General features: G+C 37.6%; 1 protein-coding gene across 2 annotated transcripts in view; it reads left to right on the forward strand.

Moving 5' to 3' along the window:
• ERP44 (endoplasmic reticulum protein 44) overlaps positions 1-11,624 on the forward strand; it is a 115,125-nt gene extending 103,501 nt beyond the window's left edge. Inside the window, exons 11-12 of one of the 2 annotated variants that reach the window (XM_003260283.3) lie at positions 9,013-9,115; positions 11,039-11,624. In XM_003260283.3, coding sequence (XP_003260331.1) covers positions 9,013-9,115; positions 11,039-11,140 — 205 coding nt within the window. In that variant the 3' untranslated portion in view covers positions 11,141-11,624. The remainder of the gene's footprint in view (positions 1-9,012; positions 9,116-11,038) is intronic. The other variant, XM_030829547.1, reaches the window with a different exon arrangement.
• Positions 11,625-18,574: the final 6,950 nt, after the last annotated feature.

The following is an 18,574-nucleotide window of genomic DNA, read 5'->3' on the forward strand; positions in this document are numbered from 1 at the left end:
TCAAATGGTATTTCTAGTTCTAGATCCTTGAGGAATCACCACACTGTCTTCCACAATGGTTGAACTAATTTACAGTCCCACCAACAGTGTAAAAGTGTTCCTATTTCTCCACATCCTCTCCAGCACCTGTTGTTTCCTGACTTAATGATTGCCATTCTAACTGGTGTGAGATGGCATCTCATTGTGGTTTTGATTTGCATTTCTGTGATGACCAATGATGATGAACATTTTTTCATGTGTCTGCTGGATGCATAAATGTCTTCTTTTGAGACCTGTCTGTTCATATCCTTTGCCCACTTTTTGATGGGGTTTTTTCTTGTAAATTTGTTTAAGTTCTTTGTAGATTCTGGATATCACCCCTTTGTCAGATGGGTAGATTGCAAAAATGTTCTCCCATTCTGTAGGTTCCCTGTTCACTCTGATGGTAGTTTCTTTTGCTGTGCAGAAGCTCTTTAGTTTAATTAGATCCCATTTGTCAATTTTGGCTTTTGTTGCCATTGCTTTTGGTGTTTGAGCCATAAAGTCCTTGCCCATGCCTATGTCCTGAATGGTATTGCCTAGGTTTTCTTCTAGGGTTTTTATGGTTTTAGGTCTAACATTTAAGTCTTTAATCCATCTTGAATTAATTTTTGTATATGGTGTAAGGAAGGGATCCAGTTTCACCTTTCCATATATATGGCTAGCCAGTTTTCCCAGCACCATTTATTAAATAGGGAATCCTTTCCCCATTTCTTGTGTTTGTCAGGTTTGTCAAAGATCAGATAGTTGTAGATGTGTGGTGTTATTTTTGAGGCCTCTGTTCTGTTCCATTGGTCTATCTCTCTGTTTTGGTACCAGTACCATGCTGTTTTGGTTACTGTAGCCTTGTAGTATAGTTTGAAGTCAGGTAGTGTGATGCCTCCAGCTTTGTTCCTTTTGCTTAGGATTGTCTTGGTAATGTGGGCTCTTTTTTGGTTCCATACGAACTTTAAAGTAATTTTTCCAATTCTGTGAAGAAAGTCACTGGTAGCTTGATGGGGATGGTATTGAATCTGTAAATTTCCTTGGGCAGTATGGCCATTTTCATGATACTGATTCTTCCTATCCATGAGCATGGAATGTTCTTCCATTTGTTTGTGTCCTCTTTTAATTCGTTGAGCAGTGGTTTGTAGTTCTCCTTTAAGATGTCCTTCACATCCCTTGTAAGTTGGATTCCTAGGTATTTTATTCTCTTTGTAGCAGTTGTGAATGGGAGTTCACTCATGATTTGGCTCTCTGTTTGTCTGTTACTGGTGTATAAGAATGCTTGTGATTTTTGCACATTGATTTTGTATCCTAAGACTTTGCTGATGTTGCTTATCAGCTTAAGGAGATTTTGGACTGAGACAATGGGGTTTTCTAAATATATAATCATGTCATCTGTAAACAGGGACAATTTGACTTCCTCTTTTCCTAATTGAATATCCTTTATTTCCTTCTCCTGCCTGATTGCCCTGGCCAGAACTTCCAATATTATGTTAAATATTAGTGGTGGGAGAGGTCATCCCTGTCTTGTGCCAGTTTTCAAAGGGAATGCTTCCAGTTTTTGCCCATTCAGTATGATGTTGGCTGTGGGTTTGTCATAAATAGCTCTTATTATTTTGAGATACGTTCCATCAATACCTAGTTTATTGAGAGTTTGTAGCATGAAGGGCTGTTGAATTTTGTCAAAGGCCTTTTCTGCATCTATTGAGATAATCATGTGGTTTTTGTTGTTGGTCCTGTTTATGTGATGGATTACGTTTATTGATTTGCATATGTTGAACCAGCCTTGCATCCCAGGGATGAAGCCAACTTCATCTTGGTGGATAAGCTTTTTGATGTGCTGCTGGATTTGGTCTGCCAGTGTTTTATTGAGGATTTCTGCATCCATGTTCATCAGGGTTATTGGTCTAAATTCTCTTTTTTTGTTGTGTCTCTGCCAGGATGAAGCTGGCCTCATAAAATGAGTTAGGGAGGATTCCCTCTTTTTCTACTGATTGGAATAGTTTCAGAAGGAATGGTACCAGCTCCTCTTTGTACCTCTGGTAGAATTCGGCTGTGAATCCATCTGGTCCTGGACTTTTTTTGGTTGGTAGGCTATTAATTATTGCCTCAATTTCAGAGCCTGTTATTGGTCTATTCAGGGATTTAACTACTTCCTGGTTTAGTCTTGGGAGGGTGTATGTGTCGAGGAATTTATCCATTTCTTCTAGATTTTCTAGTTTATTTGCGTAGAGGTGTTTATAGTATTCTCTGATGGTAGTTTGTATTTCTGTGGGATCAGTGGTGATATCCCCTTTATCACTTTTTATTGCATCTATTTGATTCTTCTCTCTTTTCTTCTGGACTAGTCTTGCTAGCAGTCTATCAATTTTGTTAATCTTTTCAAAAAACCAGCTCCTGGATTCATTGATTTTTTGAAGGGTTTTTTGTGTCTCTATCTCCTTCAGTTCTGCTCTGATCTTAGTTATTTCTTGCCTTCTGCTAGCTTTTGAATTAGTTTGCTCTTGCTTCTCTAGTTCTTTTAATTGTGATGTTAGGGTATCAGTTTTAGATCTTTCCTGCTTTCTCTTATGGGCATTTAGTGCTATTAAGTTTCCCTCTACAGACTGCTTTAAATGTTTCCCAGAGATTCTGTTATGCTGTGTCTTTGTTCTCATTGGTTTCAAAGAACATCTTTATTTCTCCCTTCATTTTGTTATGTACCCAGTAGTCATTCAGGAGCAGGTTGTTCAGTTTCCGTATAGTTGTGTGGTTTTGAGTGAGTTTCTTAATCCTGAGTTATAATTTAATTGCACTGTGGTCTGAGAGACATTTTGCTATGATTTCTGTTCTTTTATATTTGCTGAGGAGTGCTTTACTTCCAACTATGTGGTCAATTTTGGAATAAATGTGATGTGGTGCTGAGAAGAATGTATATTCTGTTGATTTAGGGTGGAGAGTTCTGTAGATGTCTATTAGGTCAGCTTGGTGTGGAGCTGAGTTCAAGTCCTGGATATCCGTGTTAACCTTGTATCTCATTGACCTGTCTAATATTGACAGTGGGGTGTTAAAGCCTCCCATTATTATTGTCTGGGAGTCTAAGTCTCTCTGTAGGTCTCTAAGGACTTGCTTTATGAATCTGGGTGCTCTTGTATTGGGTGCATATATATTTAGGATAGTTAGCTCTTCTTGTTGAATTGATCCCTTTACCATTATGTAATGGCCTTCTTTGTCTCTTTTGATCTTTGTTGGTTTAAAGTCTGTTTTATCAGAGATTAAGATTGCAACCCCTGCTTTTTTTTTTGCTTTGCATTTGCTTGGTAGATCTTCCTCCATCCATTTATTTTGAGCCTATGTGTGTGTCTGCACGTGAGATGGGTCTCCTGAATACAGCACACTGATGGGTCTTGACTCTTTATCCAATTTGCCAGTCTGTGTCTTTTAATTGGGGCATTTAGCCCATTTACATTTAAGGTTAATATTGTTATGTGTGAATTTCATCCTGTCATTATGATGTTAGCTGGTTATTTTGCTCGTTAGTTGACGCAGTTTCTTCCTAGCATTGATGGTCTTTACACTTTGGCATGTTTTTGCAGTGGCTGGTACTGGTTGTTCCTTTCCATGTTTAGTGCTTCCTTCAGGAGCTCTTGTAAGGCAGGCCTGGTGGTGACAAAATCTCTCAGCATTTGCTTGTCTGTAAAGGATTTTATTTCTCCTTCACTTATGAAGCTTAGTTTGGCTGGATATGAAATTCCGTGATGAAAATTGTTTTCTTTGAGAATGTTGAATATTGGCCCCCACTCGATTCTGGCTTGCAGAGTTTCTGCTGAGAGATCCACTGTTAGTCTGATGGACTTCCCTTTGTGGGTAACCCGACCTTTCTCTCTGGCTGCCCTTAACATTTTTTCCTTAATTTCAACCTTGGTGAATCTGACAATTGTGTCTTGGGGTTGCTCTTCTCAAGGAGTATCTTTGTGGTGGTCTCTGTATTTCCTGAATTTGAATGTTGGCCTGCCTTGCTAGGTTGGGGAAGTTCTCCTGATAATATCCTGAAGAGTGTTTTCCAGCCTGGTTCCATTCTCCCCGTCACTTTCAGGTACACCAGTCAAATGTAGATTTGGTCTTTTCACATAGTCCCATATTTCTTGGAGGCTTTGTTTGTCTCTTTTTACTCTTTTTTCTCTAAGCTTCTCACTTTATTTCATTAATTTGATCTTCAATCACTGATACCCTTTCTTCCACTTGATCGAATCGGCTACTGAAGCTTGTGCATGTGTCACATAGTTCTCATGCCATGGTTTTCAGCTCCATCAGGTCATTTAAAGTCTTCTCTACACTGTTTATTCCAGTTAGCCATTCATCTTTTTTCAAGGTTTTTAGCTCCCTTGTGATGGGTTCGAACATCCTCCATTAACTTGGAGAAGTTTTTTATTACCAACCTTCTGAAGCCTACTTCTGTCAACTTTCCAGCTTTGTTCCATTGCTGGTGAGGAGCTGCGATCCTTTGGAGAAGTGGTACTCTAGTTTTTAGAGTTTTCAGCTTTTCTGCTCTGGTTTCTCCCCATCTTTGTGGTTTTATCTACCTTTGGTCTTTGATGATCTTGACCTACAGATGAGGTTTTAGTGTGAACGTCCTTTTTGTTGATGGTGATGCTATTCCTTTCTGTTTGTTAAGTTTTCCTTCTAACAGTCAGGTCCCTCAGCTGCAAGTCTGTTGGAGTTTGCTGGGGGTCCACTCCAGACCCTGTTTGGGTATCACAACAGCAAATATTGCAGAACAGCAAATACTGCTGCCTGATCCTTTCTCTGGAAGCTTCGTCTCAGAGGGGCACCCAGCTGTATGGGGTGTCAGTCGGCTCCTACCCGGAGGTGTCTCCCAGTTAGGCTACATGGGGGTCAGGGACCCCCTTGCGGAGGCAGTCTGCCTGTTCTCAGAGCTCAAACACCATGCTGGGAGAACCACTGCTCTCTTCAGAGCTGTCAGACAGGGATGTTTAAGTCTGCAGAAGTTTCTGCTGCCTTTTGTTCAGCTATGCCCTGCCCCCAGAGGTGGAGTCTACAGAGGCAAGCAGGCCTTGTTGAGCTGCAGTGGGCTCCACCCAGTTCAAGCTTCCTGGCCGCTTTGTTTACCTAGTCAAGCCTCAGCAATGGCAGGCGCCCCTCCTCCAGCCAGGCTGCCACCTCGCAGTTCCATCTCGGACTGCTGCGCTAGCTAGCAGTGGGTGTGGGAGCCGCTGAGCCAGGTGTGGGATATAATCCCCTGGTGTGCAGTTTGCTGAGATCGTTGGAAAAGCGCAGTATTTGGGCAGGAATGTCCTGTTTTTCCAGTACAGTCTGTCAGGCTTCCCTTGGCTAGGAAAGGGAAATCCCCCAATTGCTTGCACTTCCTGGGTGAGGTGATGCCCTGCCCTGCTTCGGCTTGCCCTCCATGGGCTGCACCCACTGTCCAACCAGTCCCAGTGAGATCAACCAGGTACCTCAGTTTGAAATGCAGAAATCACCCGTCTTCTGCATTGAACATACTGGGAGCTGCAGACTGGAGCTGTTCCTGTTTGGCCATCTTGGAAGGGTAATCCCAGTAATAGATTTTTTTTAAAGGTGCTAAGGCAATTCAGTGGAGAAAGGATAGTCTTTCAACAGATGGTGCTAGACCAACTGAATGTCCTCATACCAAAAAAGAATTTACTTCTATGAAAAATTAACTTAGAATTTATCATGTACCTATATGTAAGATAAAACTAGAAAACTCTTAGAAACAAACATAGGAGAAACTCTTTATGACCTGGGGTTTCACAGAGAGTTCTTAGAGTATCAAAAGCACTATCCATAAAAGGAAATCATTTATAAATTGGTCTTCATCAAATTAAAAACTTTTGTTCTGTGAAAGATACTGATAGAATGTAAAGAAGATATAGGGATGGCAGATAAACACATGTGAAAGGTGCTCAACATCATTAGTATGTCTTTTTTTAGAATGCCTAAATTAAAATACTGATAATACAAGGTATTCATGAGGATGTGGAACAACTGGAAGTTTCATACATTGCAGGTGGATTACAACATGATACAGCCACTCTAGAAAACAGTTTGGCAGTTTCTTTAAAAGTTAGACATATACCTACCATATAACCTGGCATTTGTTCTAGACAAAGTTCACAAACACTTGTGCACAAATGTTTGTAGCAGTATTGTTCATAATCACCAAAATCTGGAAAGAACTTGAATGGATGAATGGATAAACTAATTGTATATCTACTCAGTGGGATATACTATTCAGCAACGGATACAGGAACAGATTTTTTTAGACATACAAAAATGGCTGAATGAATCTCAAATGCAATATGCCAAGTGAAAAAAAAAGCCATTCTTATAATTACATGTTGTATGATTTTGTAGAAATGACATCATAGAAGGTCAACAGTTGCCAGGGGTTATGGGAAATGGGAGAGTCTGACTTAAAAAGGGTGTTAGAATTGTTCTGTACCTGGTTTTAGCAGCTGGTAGCAAAATGCTATGCACATGTTAAAACTCATAAAACTTAAGCCTAAAAAAGCGAATTCTGCTGTATGTAAATTTTAATAATAAAAATACGTATTACCTTGTATTCATCTGTCAAAGTTTGTTCATACACTTAACATTTGTGCATTTCACTATGTCAAAATTTTGTCTCACTTAAAAATAAAGAATTGTAAATAAACAAAAAAGTAACTGGAGGATGGGAAACAGGTGTTCTAATTAGAACAATTTTGCCCTAAAGAGTGATATATATAATTTTATTTATTATGGCAAGGGCCCACTTATTTTCCTGTTTAGGAGATTACCACGTTGTCTGTCTTCTTGACAATTTAGTGTTGATTCACTGAATGTTTCTTCTTAATAATGATGGATAGTTTCTGGCCACAAGCTAGATAAGAGCTCTTTTATAATCTATTTTTCTACTGCATCAGTTCAGATTCATCCTCTCTCTCGTCTTTTCCTTTTGCACACAATTTTTTCTTTCATCTGTTGACAATGGAAAAAAATCAGCTTGGAAAAATGTGTTTTGAGTGTTTTCATGAATTTGTCACATTTAAGATTTAATCATAAATTATTTCTTGACTAGCAGAAGCAGTTCACACTGTATTAGTTGTGATAATCTTTGGACCTCATAAACTAGCAGAGGCTTTATCTTAAACATTATAGACCATTTGCAATGCTATGGATTGAATGGATATATTTTAGCACTTGCTGTGGGTGACAGTAGATGATGTCAGATTAAATTTAAATTGATCTCCTCTCAGTGTTTATCTCTGGTGCATGTGCAATTACTTCAGCACCAGAGAACCTTTCAGAGGCATTCTGTCAATACAGCTACCTGACAGTCATTTGTATTTGTAAACTGCATTTGGCACCTGCTGGTCTCTGTTGCATTGGAGCTAGTGGGGAGCCAAAATGGGTATACAATGAAATTATTGGTTGGTACATCTCAGTGGGAGTTATTGAAGGGAAGAAACAGCACTTCTGGGACCTCAGTAGAGGATAAAAGGAAAAAGAAACTGGTAATATTAACTACAAGCCAGCTATTGTTTGCTACCAACAAAAATGATTTTAAAAGTCAATCAATTCTACCCAAGGAATTAAAGTGTATATGGACCTGCATTTTAATTCTTGTAACAGAATGAAAAAGTGTTTCTATTTAAAATATATAATTTTTTAAAGCACCAAGATCTCAGAAGGCAGACAATTCATATGAGCAGAGATGTAAATTCAGACAAGCAATGAAAAAATGCTTAATTTGTGAAGAAATATAAATTAAAATGCAGGTATCTTATCAAATTAGCAAAACCAATTTTAATTTAAAAAAGACATCCTGGCAAGACTTTGAAGAACAAACAGGTAGTAAAAACCAACTGATGTTTCGTAGGTATAATTTGCTCACACTTGATCAAAAGCTCTTATTTGTTAACCTGGTAATCCTACTTTATTATATATAACTCAAGGAAATATTACAAAGAAGAAAGCCTGATATATAAATTTGCTTAGCTCAGTATGGTGTTGTCTGCTACAGTGCATTGTTTCTGTGCTGCAGATTTGCTCATACATGATTGGTAATTAAGAGAATAGTGTCCATAGAAAGTGAAGTTGTGTCGGTTCATATATCATTATCCTCAGAATGTCCTGAAGCCATCAGAATAAGCTTTTTCATAAAGAGAATGCCACAGGGGTATATGAAGACCTCCAAAACAAAACAACTGAAAATCCTGGGGAAGTGCCCTTCTTAGTGTAAATAAAAGCTAGTTTAATGATCTTGAGAAGTGCTTTGCTTTTCACAATGTTAAGCTATCCAATGAAGTTGCATGTGTGGTTTGAAGAAGTTATGAAGACATTTCCCCCTATGTTTAGGAAAAAATACATGAAAATGCTATGCCCTGGTTCAGGTTAATTTGATGAAATTGGTTTTTACTGTCTAGTGAAGGCCCTTAAGGACCTGAACCTCAAAAGTGGGCTCACAAGCTTTATGTTAAGGCTGCAGAGGATCACCTGGTTGACACTAGGTTTAAATGGTGGTGGACATTGGATGGTGCTAATATTTTTGTTACAGCTTTGCAGTAGTGCTTTGGTTACAAAGCTGCATAGTTTTAAGTGGTTAGCCCCTATTTTTCCCTTGAGCCCTGTTATTTTTAGTGTGATGTTGCAGAACAAAGGTTTTTTTTAGTTACATATATGTAATTTAGGAAAATATATAAAGTGCTCATTAATAAAAATGGTTAAGTAATTTAGGGTACAGCATCTCGATAGACTATAATGTGCCTTAATGATAAGCATGGAAAATTTTCTATGAAACAAATACAGGAAGTAGAGTACAAAACTGAGTATCTGGATACTGTGCTTACAACTGTGTAAAAATGTTTGACACATACCTGGCCTGCAATAGTTGTGGTAGGATGGTGGGATTATAGGTTAGCAAAAGTTTTTTTTAATACTGTGAAGTTGGTAAAATAGAGATAAGTCCATTTTAACAGTTTACATTTTATTTGACTCTGGTTTTAGAATTCCTGGAAAACTCAAGCAATTCGTATTTGACTTACATTCTGGAAAACTGCACAGAGAATTCCATCATGGACCTGATCCAACTGATACAGCCCCAGGAGAGGTAGGACTCCTGTTTATTTTTCAATGGGAACTCTTTTTTTCCTTTTTCAGTTAGCCTCAAAGAGGGTCTGAAGTTCTTGCATCAGCTTGAACTTCAGCTTCTGAATATTTGTGTAGAGAAATTCTGAGTAGAAATTATCCTTTTAAATTAATTTTTAAAGCTTTAGGTCTTCAGAAAAGTTGAAAGAATATTATAACGTAGTTTCTTGATCATATAAAAGTGTTCTGATGTGACCTCTGTGGAATATGGCTATAACAGTTAAATATAGGTGGCTTCACATGGGAATAGGAAATAGGAATCTAAAGCAGATAAATCAGTGAAGAAATCAGTGGATTCCAGTAATTGTCCAAGCCTTCCTCTGTGGCTGGAAGATTGACCACACTATAAAGAAAGTAGTGATTTGTTATTCTTACTAACTCATTCTAAGAGCCTTCAAAAATACACTATTCGTAATGCTCAAAACCTTATGGTTTAATGCAGCTTTCCCATTTGTGATTTAGAATACTTGACAACTGTTTTATCAAAATTTTATGTTCTTTTATGTGTTCTTTTTTACCTGAGAATTTTACTGTTTCCACCTTGTAACTTCTGTTACAAGTAATTTCTATGTTCCGACTGTACTAAACAGCCCTAAGTTTGCATTTTGATAGATTATGATTTCTATCATGCCTATTACCATGATACCTAGAGAGAAGATGTTATGTACCAAAACCCTCTATTTCATATGCTTAGAACTTAAATCCATTATTTTGCCTATAAAACCTCTATTTATAAAAGGAAAATAAAACTGAGTTTTTCTTTACCTTATTTAAGAGTCAGATTAGGTTCAGAGGCAAGAGTTCCCTATAGGAATCCAACAACATGCTTTTTTCTTTAAAAATTATGTCAGATTTTTGATAATTAACAACTATAGCAGGCAAATTTGTTAGCTATAACCCAAAGGTGATTATTTTCCTCAGAAAAGAAGGCCTGCATAGTATTTTATCAGATTAGGAAAAGATGTCATTTACCGTTATTGTATTATCCTGATTTGTTTCAATTTCCTCATTAGACAGTGAACTTATATTTGTTCATCTTTGTGTACTAACAGAGGGCACCAAATAAATGTTTGTTTTATAGTAATATAATTTCAGCTTAATCCAAACATATACCTCACTGAAAAAATTAAAAATGTATTGGGAAAGAGGAACATGATAAAGTCAAATGATAAGTTTGTAGACACATTGCTTCCTGTTAGAATTAATGTGCCATTACATATAGTATGTAATATATGCACTGTGTGCCTATGTCAACTACAGGGGATATTAAAATGAGGAGAACAATCAGGCCTGCTCTTGAGCTCACAATTTGGAAATAGAGGATAGACTGCACTGCCTTTTCTTTAAAATTCTTGGAAGTAGCTCTTGTTTCACTTGGTACACAAGTAAAATACTACAGAAATTAATTTCAGCATTGAAGTGTTTGCTTTCCTCTTTATTTCAACTAAGTTGTAATAATTTCTGGTATCCTGGTAATTGATAACTAAATATCTACAGAGTGGATGCTGTTAATTCTCTTAGCAGTCATGCGCAAAAGGGAAGGGTTTGGGCCAACCTAGGGTTGTGCTACCTCTGTAGACTAGTCTAGGAAAGCACCCAGGTGTCAGGTATTTTGGTCCCTTCCACCACACCTCAGCAAATGTAAAACAATCCCACAGTTAACGGCCCTGTGGCAACCCTGCCCTGGAGAATCTGAGTAAGAGCGCATTTGAAATGAGGAAAGCAAGATTTCACATTTAAATATCTTGCTTTGGCACACAGTTGCTTTCATTGATTAATAAGCAAATAATTATAGGGGAACTACCATTCATCGAATACTCTTATTAAAATATTATAGCACTATAAACTATATTGGTATAAAAATGTTTTATTCTTTCTTTTGTAGCAAGCCCAAGATGTAGCAAGCAGTCCACCTGAGAGCTCCTTCCAGAAACTAGCACCCAGTGAATATAGGTATACTCTATTGAGGGATCGAGATGAGCTTTAAAAACTTGAAAAACAGTTTGTAAGCCTTTCAACAGCAGCATCAACCTACGTGGTGGAAATAGTAAACCTATATTTTCATAATTCTATGTGTATTTTTATTTTGAATAAACTGAAAGAAATTTTGGGTTTTTAATTTTTTTCTCCCTGACTCAAAATGCATTGTCATTTAATATAGTTGCCTCTTAAAAAAAAAAAAAAAAAAAAAACCTGCTAGGATTTAAAAATAAAAATCAGAGGCCTATCTCCACTTTAAATCTGTCCTGTAAAAGTTTTATAAATCAAGTGAAAGGTGACATTGCCAGAAACTTACCATTAACTTGCACTATTAGGGTAAGGAGGACTTAGGGATGTTTCCTGTGTCGTATGTGCTTTTCTTTCTTTCATATGATCAATTCTGTTGGTATTTTCAGTATCTCATTTCTCAAAGTTAAAGAGATATACATTCTGGATACTTGGGAGGGGAATAAATTAAAATTTTCACACTGTGTACTGTGTTTTACTGATTGGTTGGATATTGCTTATGAAAGTTCCATAGTGGTATTTTTTTGGATTCTTAATGTGTAACTTAAACATACTTTGAAGCGGAGGAGAGTCATAAGAGAGAACATTTGGCAGGAATTGTCCTTATGAACCAAGAAAAAGAAAATGAAAAGTATTATTAAGCTTCTGTGTTTGTCTAAAAATGTGGCATATGGATGGCATTTAAAACTTTGAATGAATTATACCTAAATCTGGGAAAGGGAGGTGACAGTGGAACAGGTTACCAGTCAGAACTAGATGACTTTTAAGGCTCCTCCTATTATGAGACTTCAATTTCCAAAGAGAAGAACCAGCAGAGAAATTGTATTTCAGTAATTTTAACCTCCTTCTGTCTTGTAAAGTCTTGTTATAGTTGTATAAATCAAAAACACAGAATAAGGAACATATTTAACTTTTTTTTCATTATAGAATGGTTAGAGGACCCTACCCCCTCTAGATTCCCTGATTTCCCAGGCCTGCAGCATACAGTAAGATGGGTCCCTGTGCCAGGCCTCAATACTGCCAGGGAATAAAACCAGAGGGAGAGGACCCTCAGTGTCATATCAGGAAGCCCAATGCCAGAGGACAAACAGGCTCCAAATTGGCTTTTCCTCTGGGCCTGGGTTGGTGCTATAGGCCAAGGGTCATTTTATACTTGGGTATAAATCAATCCCGGTTTGGGAAAAGATTATTTTTAAGCTTAAAAGGCTGACATGTGCCATTATATGTAGTATGTAATATATGTAACATCTTCCAATTCTTTTAAAATAAAATTAATATTTATAATGGATATTTAATGATTGTTATTTTTAAAAACCAGCTTATAATTCCTAGTTATGCATGATTTATCCATAGTTTCCATAGTTTTATTCAAAATAATAAATATCAATAAGGTGATAAGGGGTATATTTAATGTATTGTACCAGATTGTGAATAAGAAAGTAGGATGGAGCGTTCTAGAGGTTGGGCCTTAGTTCTGTTATCCTCATTGCTTTTAACCAATAAGTTGAATGAAGTTAGAGTTATGGTCTTCAGGTTAGATTGATGGACCAGATCTGTGAGGGTCAGCATGGAAATCCACAAACATTCAACAAGATAGCACACAGGACCAAAAGCAGCACATGCAATCAACTGGAATAATATAGTAATCCTATAATTGGGTTTGAAAAAATAATCAACAAAAGATACAATTCAAGGGTTAGGTTGCAGAGAGCTGGCTTGAGAGTAGTTATTACGAAAAAGGCCTCAAGGAGTACGTGTTCAGTATGCTCTAAGATGATAAAGTGGCTGTTAAAAAGGGAGGTGATTTGAGAAAGTATTATTTAGCATTCATGCATATTGGGCCTAGGCTCTAGCCCTGCCACTATCATTGTCTTCTCTGGACTGTGAAGTCATTGAGGACAAGGAAACTAAATTTAATGTCTATATCACTAGTGCCTAGAATTTCTGGACAGTTAGTAGTCACCATCAGGCGTTTGTTTAATGAATGAGAAGCAAAGTGACCTTGGTTACTTTTTTACCCTGAGGGGCTCAGCACTCATTAGGACTTGGTGCCTAATTTTATAAAAAGTCACTAAGCTCAAGTGCACTCCATGAAAGGACAGCCTGGATAAAAAGTTTTTAAAACATGGATGTTAAGGCTGTTTTGCTTGGAGAAGACTTGGACTGGGACAGTCTTTAGATATTTGAAGGGCTGGCATTGTCTATCTGGATCCCAGGGCTTGAACTAGGATTTGAGGAAGTCACAGGGAAGCAGATTTCAGTCTGACATTTATTCAGTACAACTGTTTTGGTGCTGTAGTATATTATGAAAGATGTAAAGCTGAATAAAGCATTATTTCTGCCCTAGAGTTGTTTACAGTCTAGTCAGGCAGATGGATATGTAAACAATGACTGTAACGTGTTACAGATGTAAAGACAGAAGAAAATAAAGGTTAAAGAGGGCATAAAGGAGCACTCAATTGCAGAGATTTGAGGACATTATTTTTATTTTGAGCTTTTAAAAGATGAATAGGTGTTCTCAGGAGGTAGGGATCTGGCTGAGAGGGAATAATCTGAGCAAAGGTAATGACACAGCCTAATGCATTAGAGAAAAGTTCTTTTAGTAAGGCATTTGGGGTTGGGGAAGCTAGAAAAAGAAATGGGAGCTGGTCACACAGGGCCTTGTGTGCCAGACTAAGGGGTTTGTAGTATATATTGTAGGCAGCAGAGATCCATCAACAGATTGCAAGCAGGGAAGTATGTTCACTTTAAAGTTTGAGAAAGAATACTGTGGAAGCAAGTCTCAAAATTAGACTTGTTCCCCTCTGAACCGTGAATCAGACCATTTCAGGTAGAAGTCTTCCCTGGTTTATCTAATCTACTTGGGGCCTCAGGCTTCTCAGCTGGGAAGAGAGGATGTAAGACCAGACTGAAGAACACGGTTGAGTCCCCAAAACCAAAAGGAGGCCTTTCTGCTTCTTAGCCAGCTACCTCTTCCAGTTTTTCAAATTGTGAGGGGGACCATAAAAGGATGAAAACTTTTAGATGACATTCTACAAATTATTTTTTTTCTTTAAGTTAAAAGAACCTAGCCAATAAGATAGAGAATGGGCATCTAAAGCATCTCAGAGCTCTCTGATGAAGCCAGGTTGTCAAAGATCATTTGCAAAAGAAGGGAAAACTGGCATGACAAAAGCTACAGAGAGGAGAGTGAAATATAGAAGTGTTTGAATTGTTCAAGCTCACAATAAGCTTAAATTTATAGAAAATGCTAAGGTTGTCAAGAAGGCTTTTTTTTTTTTCTTTTTTAAACCCGAGGGCAAAAAGAATGGATAAAGTAGTGTAATGGATTGACAGTCAGGAAGAACAGAATAACTCAGTTTTTTTTCTCCTACAAGGAGATATGGCTGGACCAAAACAAAATGACATGAAATTGCAAAAATGAAAAGTAAAAAAAAAAAAAAGTATTGTCACCTTAAATGATTTCAAGGTTGTTAGACCCACACTTCTGTATCCTAGAGAGCTGCTGGAGGTTGCAAATGCTTTCTATTAACAACTTGGGAATTTTTGAGAAACCATGGAGAATGTAAGGTGACGGAAGACTGGAAATGGAGCAAATGTATTGCAGTTTTCAAATAATTAGCTAATAGCTTTAGCTATTTTTCTAAAATAAAACCTCATGAACCAAACAAATGTTAGTACTCTGTATTTGGGGGAAAGATTTAAATAGGTGTAAAGAACAAAACAGTTATCTGTTTTTAAACCCATTATTTAAAGACTCTGAAGACAATTTCAGGACTCAAGTTTTATGCTGATAATAACTTTATGTTCATTAAACCAGGTTAGATAGGACCTCTGCTTAGCAACTGTTTTTTAGCTGTGTTTGAATTTTTGTATGTATTTCCAAGTAATAAAATTATATTTATAAGATATTTCTATATTTGAGACTTTTTACTAATTCACTTTGTTATAAATAACATATTGTAAACCCTTTACTCAGAATCTAGATGACCACAGTTGCTAGCTTTTTCAGATTTAAAGTTATTTCCCAGGTAATTTAATTGTACCGAATCAGAATGGGAAGCTATATGAATCCATGTGATCACTCAAACCCAGCCTTTCATTGAAGCATCCAAGTTCCCTCTTGAAGAACACATTGGGGAAAGGCTGGCCTGCCCTTAAACAATAGGTTTTGGAGTCACCAGAAGAGGAACAGTGCAGCTTACAAATTGCTTCTCTAAAATACCCCTTCCCCCAACCCTGCTTAGTAAATTCCTGCTATTCATCCTTAGTGCCTAATAACACTTTTCACTCCCTGTGATCCCACAGTCCTTTATGGATTTTAGAGTACCCAGTCTAATTCAGAGTTAGAAGTACACGTATCTCTCTTCCTTATCACTGTGTGAATGCCCTGAAAGCACGAACTCCTCTATCTTTGTAATCCCAGCACTTGCGACACTGAAGGTACTCAGGAAATCTCTGATGGAAAAAAAAAGCCAAATTAAATAATAAGTATGTGAGCAAATGAATAAAGAACAAGAAAGCATCACCATAAGTGGAATGAGCTCTACTGGTTAATCTGCAGATCTCAATTATCTGATGATTCTGTCCATCACAACTACGTGTTTAGGTGAATCTAGTCACCTTTAATCCTGTATCCGAATCCAGCTTTGGGGTCCTAAGAGTTTTTGTCTAGAAGATATTAAAATCTTACAGTGCACACCAACCCAGAGATACCTATCAGAATAACACTTGAATACCCTCTTGGGTAATGCAGAGTCCCACAGAGGTGCTGGAAAATTTCTGAACTCCACATTTGCTGTGAGGTAAACCTGACCCCTAGCTTGGCCTCATGGACTTGAGTTGACAAAATATCCCTGTTGTGGTTTTCAAAACACCACTCATCTGCCATTCAGCAAGCATTATCTACTGTTTCCAGGCCACAGATCTAACAGTAAGGAGACTGTACCTACCATCAAGGAGCTGAAAGTCGAGTGAAGGAGCAAAATAGATGTGTAAATAATGGAATGTTGTAGGTGCTAGGATGTGAGTTAGTCGCAGAGAACGTGGAGGTGTGTACAGCCTTGGGAATTGGGAGCCTTCCTAGAGGAAGTGCTTTCTTGCTTAGAATAGAAAGAGTTATACTTTTCTAAGCACATCAGGCTCTTCTCCAGGAGAATTGTTATTAATAAAGACTGTCATTTTTCTATTATCTTACTGTAATAAAAGTATTGTTAGGTATTGCTGACCTGTTTTTTTCTCACAGCTCTAGTCCTCTCCGGTAATAACAACATGTCCCATGTGTTTTACTTATTGCCATGGCTAGCAGGGAGGAAACCACATGCCTACTGTCCTGGTGCCCTGCATAAACTTCCTACATAGGATTAGATCAATATTAGAATCCTGATGCCTTGTTTTCTTGCCCTACCTACTGCCCAGGAAGGGGAACAGAACATGGCATTCCTGGCTATGCACACAGCAAGGATTATAGAACAGGTCATCAATTCTGAGTGATCAATTCTGACTTCAGAATGAGCATGGCTTTCTGATTGAAAACACTGTCCATTTCAGAAATTTTCCAGGATTCAAAGGTAAATTTCCTGGTCTGTGGCTCCTGGAATCCAGCTTTTACCCCTTAAATTTAGCCTTTTGCCCAAGCTCAGTGTTCTGGAACATTTTCTATTTTCTTGTTTTTCATATTACTGGTAGTAATTTAACTTGCATGTGTACTTTCCCACTAATGTTGGGATTTTGTTTTTTATCTAAGCCTAGAAATGATCAATTCTTTTAGAATATAGATGCTCATTTTTTGATAACGCCACACTTATTTTCATTGCCCTTATTACTAAGGTGACCATGTAATTTTTTTCATCCAAACCAGGACATTGAGATGAAAAGGGAGCATTAGTAATAATTTCACCAGGACAACAGATGTAAATCAAGGCTGTCCCAGACAAACTGGGATGTATGATCACCCTGCTCCTAACCGGATCTTACATATTTTCATGTTTGGATATCATTCTTAACAAAGATGAAAAAGATGCACTTTCTAACAGGCATCTGTCATCTTTGAACCGTCTTCTTAATAAAGCCTTTTGAAAAAATCATTTTAAGGATTCTTAGTATATTTCTCAAGTCTCTACTCATTTTAGGTGTCTCCCTAACACTAGTCTTGTAGGTACATGATACCTTTTTTAAATTAATGTGCATTTCCTTTAAACTTTGGGAAAAAATAGTAACAATTAGTAATAGCAACTAACATTTGCACAGTTAGTAGGAGCCAGGCACTATTCTAGGCACTGAACATGAATTTAGTCTTTTAATCCTCATAACCACCCTGTGAGATAGCAAGGTGTCAAGGTAGGAAGGAGGAAGAGTTAAGGACGTCCTGAATTGTTGACCCCCAGTGTACCCTGATAAGTGGCAGCAACCTGTTATGAACATTAAAACCTATAGAGGACAGAAAGGGAACTATGGAGAACTATTAATGCCACTTGATTCCTTTTCATTCCTATAAGCTAATTGAGTGGCCGTTTGTTGGAATAAGTATATGAACCTTAGCATTCGAGATCCGGGTTCAAATCCTGTCAAATGCTTACCTCTTCAGCCCCGCCCTTGCCCAATGCCAATACCTGCTTGCTTGACACGGCCATTAAATTCCTGCTGCTGCATCCTGTTTCAATACTAGTCTGTCAGACTATCAATACTTCTTGGATTCCTGCAATTCTGACCTAGCAATCCTAAGGTAGGGCAGAAGATAAGTCAGTCCAAATTTTCCCACAGCATTTCTTCAGTGATTCATGTCCTATATCCTCTCTCTTCCAAGTCATGACTTTTAATTGGGAAAAGAGACATATCTTCACCTGCAAATTCTGAAAATTTAAATTCATGATTTCCAAGTCCTGGAGTTGTTGTCCGGATTTCTTCTGTCGCATCATTTATTCCTGTTAATATACAAAAGTGGGTACTAAGTAAGGATTTGATATGTCTTAGAAAGCTATTTCATATTTCAATACGTGTCCCCAAAAGAGAGCAGAACTCACATGCTATTACCTCATCACTCATCATCTAACAATCACTAACAGGAATGTAGTTTCTTTTTTCCTTCTCATCACTGTGTTTCATTGCAAGAAGTACTCAAAGATGATGTGATCCCTGTCCTGAAAGCAGATTACAGTCTAGTTGGGGAGATCACACCACCACCAGTGAAGGAATTTTACCCCTCTGAAGTTCGAGAACGTTGCAGAATTAACCATAAGTGAAAACTGGAGCCACTGAATTGCAGTGGTCAAGAAATATTCATGTAGAGATGGAAAACGATTGTGAAAGACTTAGAAACTAGTAAGTAAATTTCATGACTGTTTTCTCAGTGGGTTTTCAATAAATATGGAATGACTATTAGAACAAGAACAAAGAGGGCATTCAGTGTTAAGCA

The sequence above is a fragment of the Nomascus leucogenys genome, chromosome 1a (genome assembly GCF_006542625.1).
Source record: "Nomascus leucogenys isolate Asia chromosome 1a, Asia_NLE_v1, whole genome shotgun sequence".
NCBI classification, from domain to species: domain Eukaryota; kingdom Metazoa; phylum Chordata; class Mammalia; order Primates; family Hylobatidae; genus Nomascus; species Nomascus leucogenys.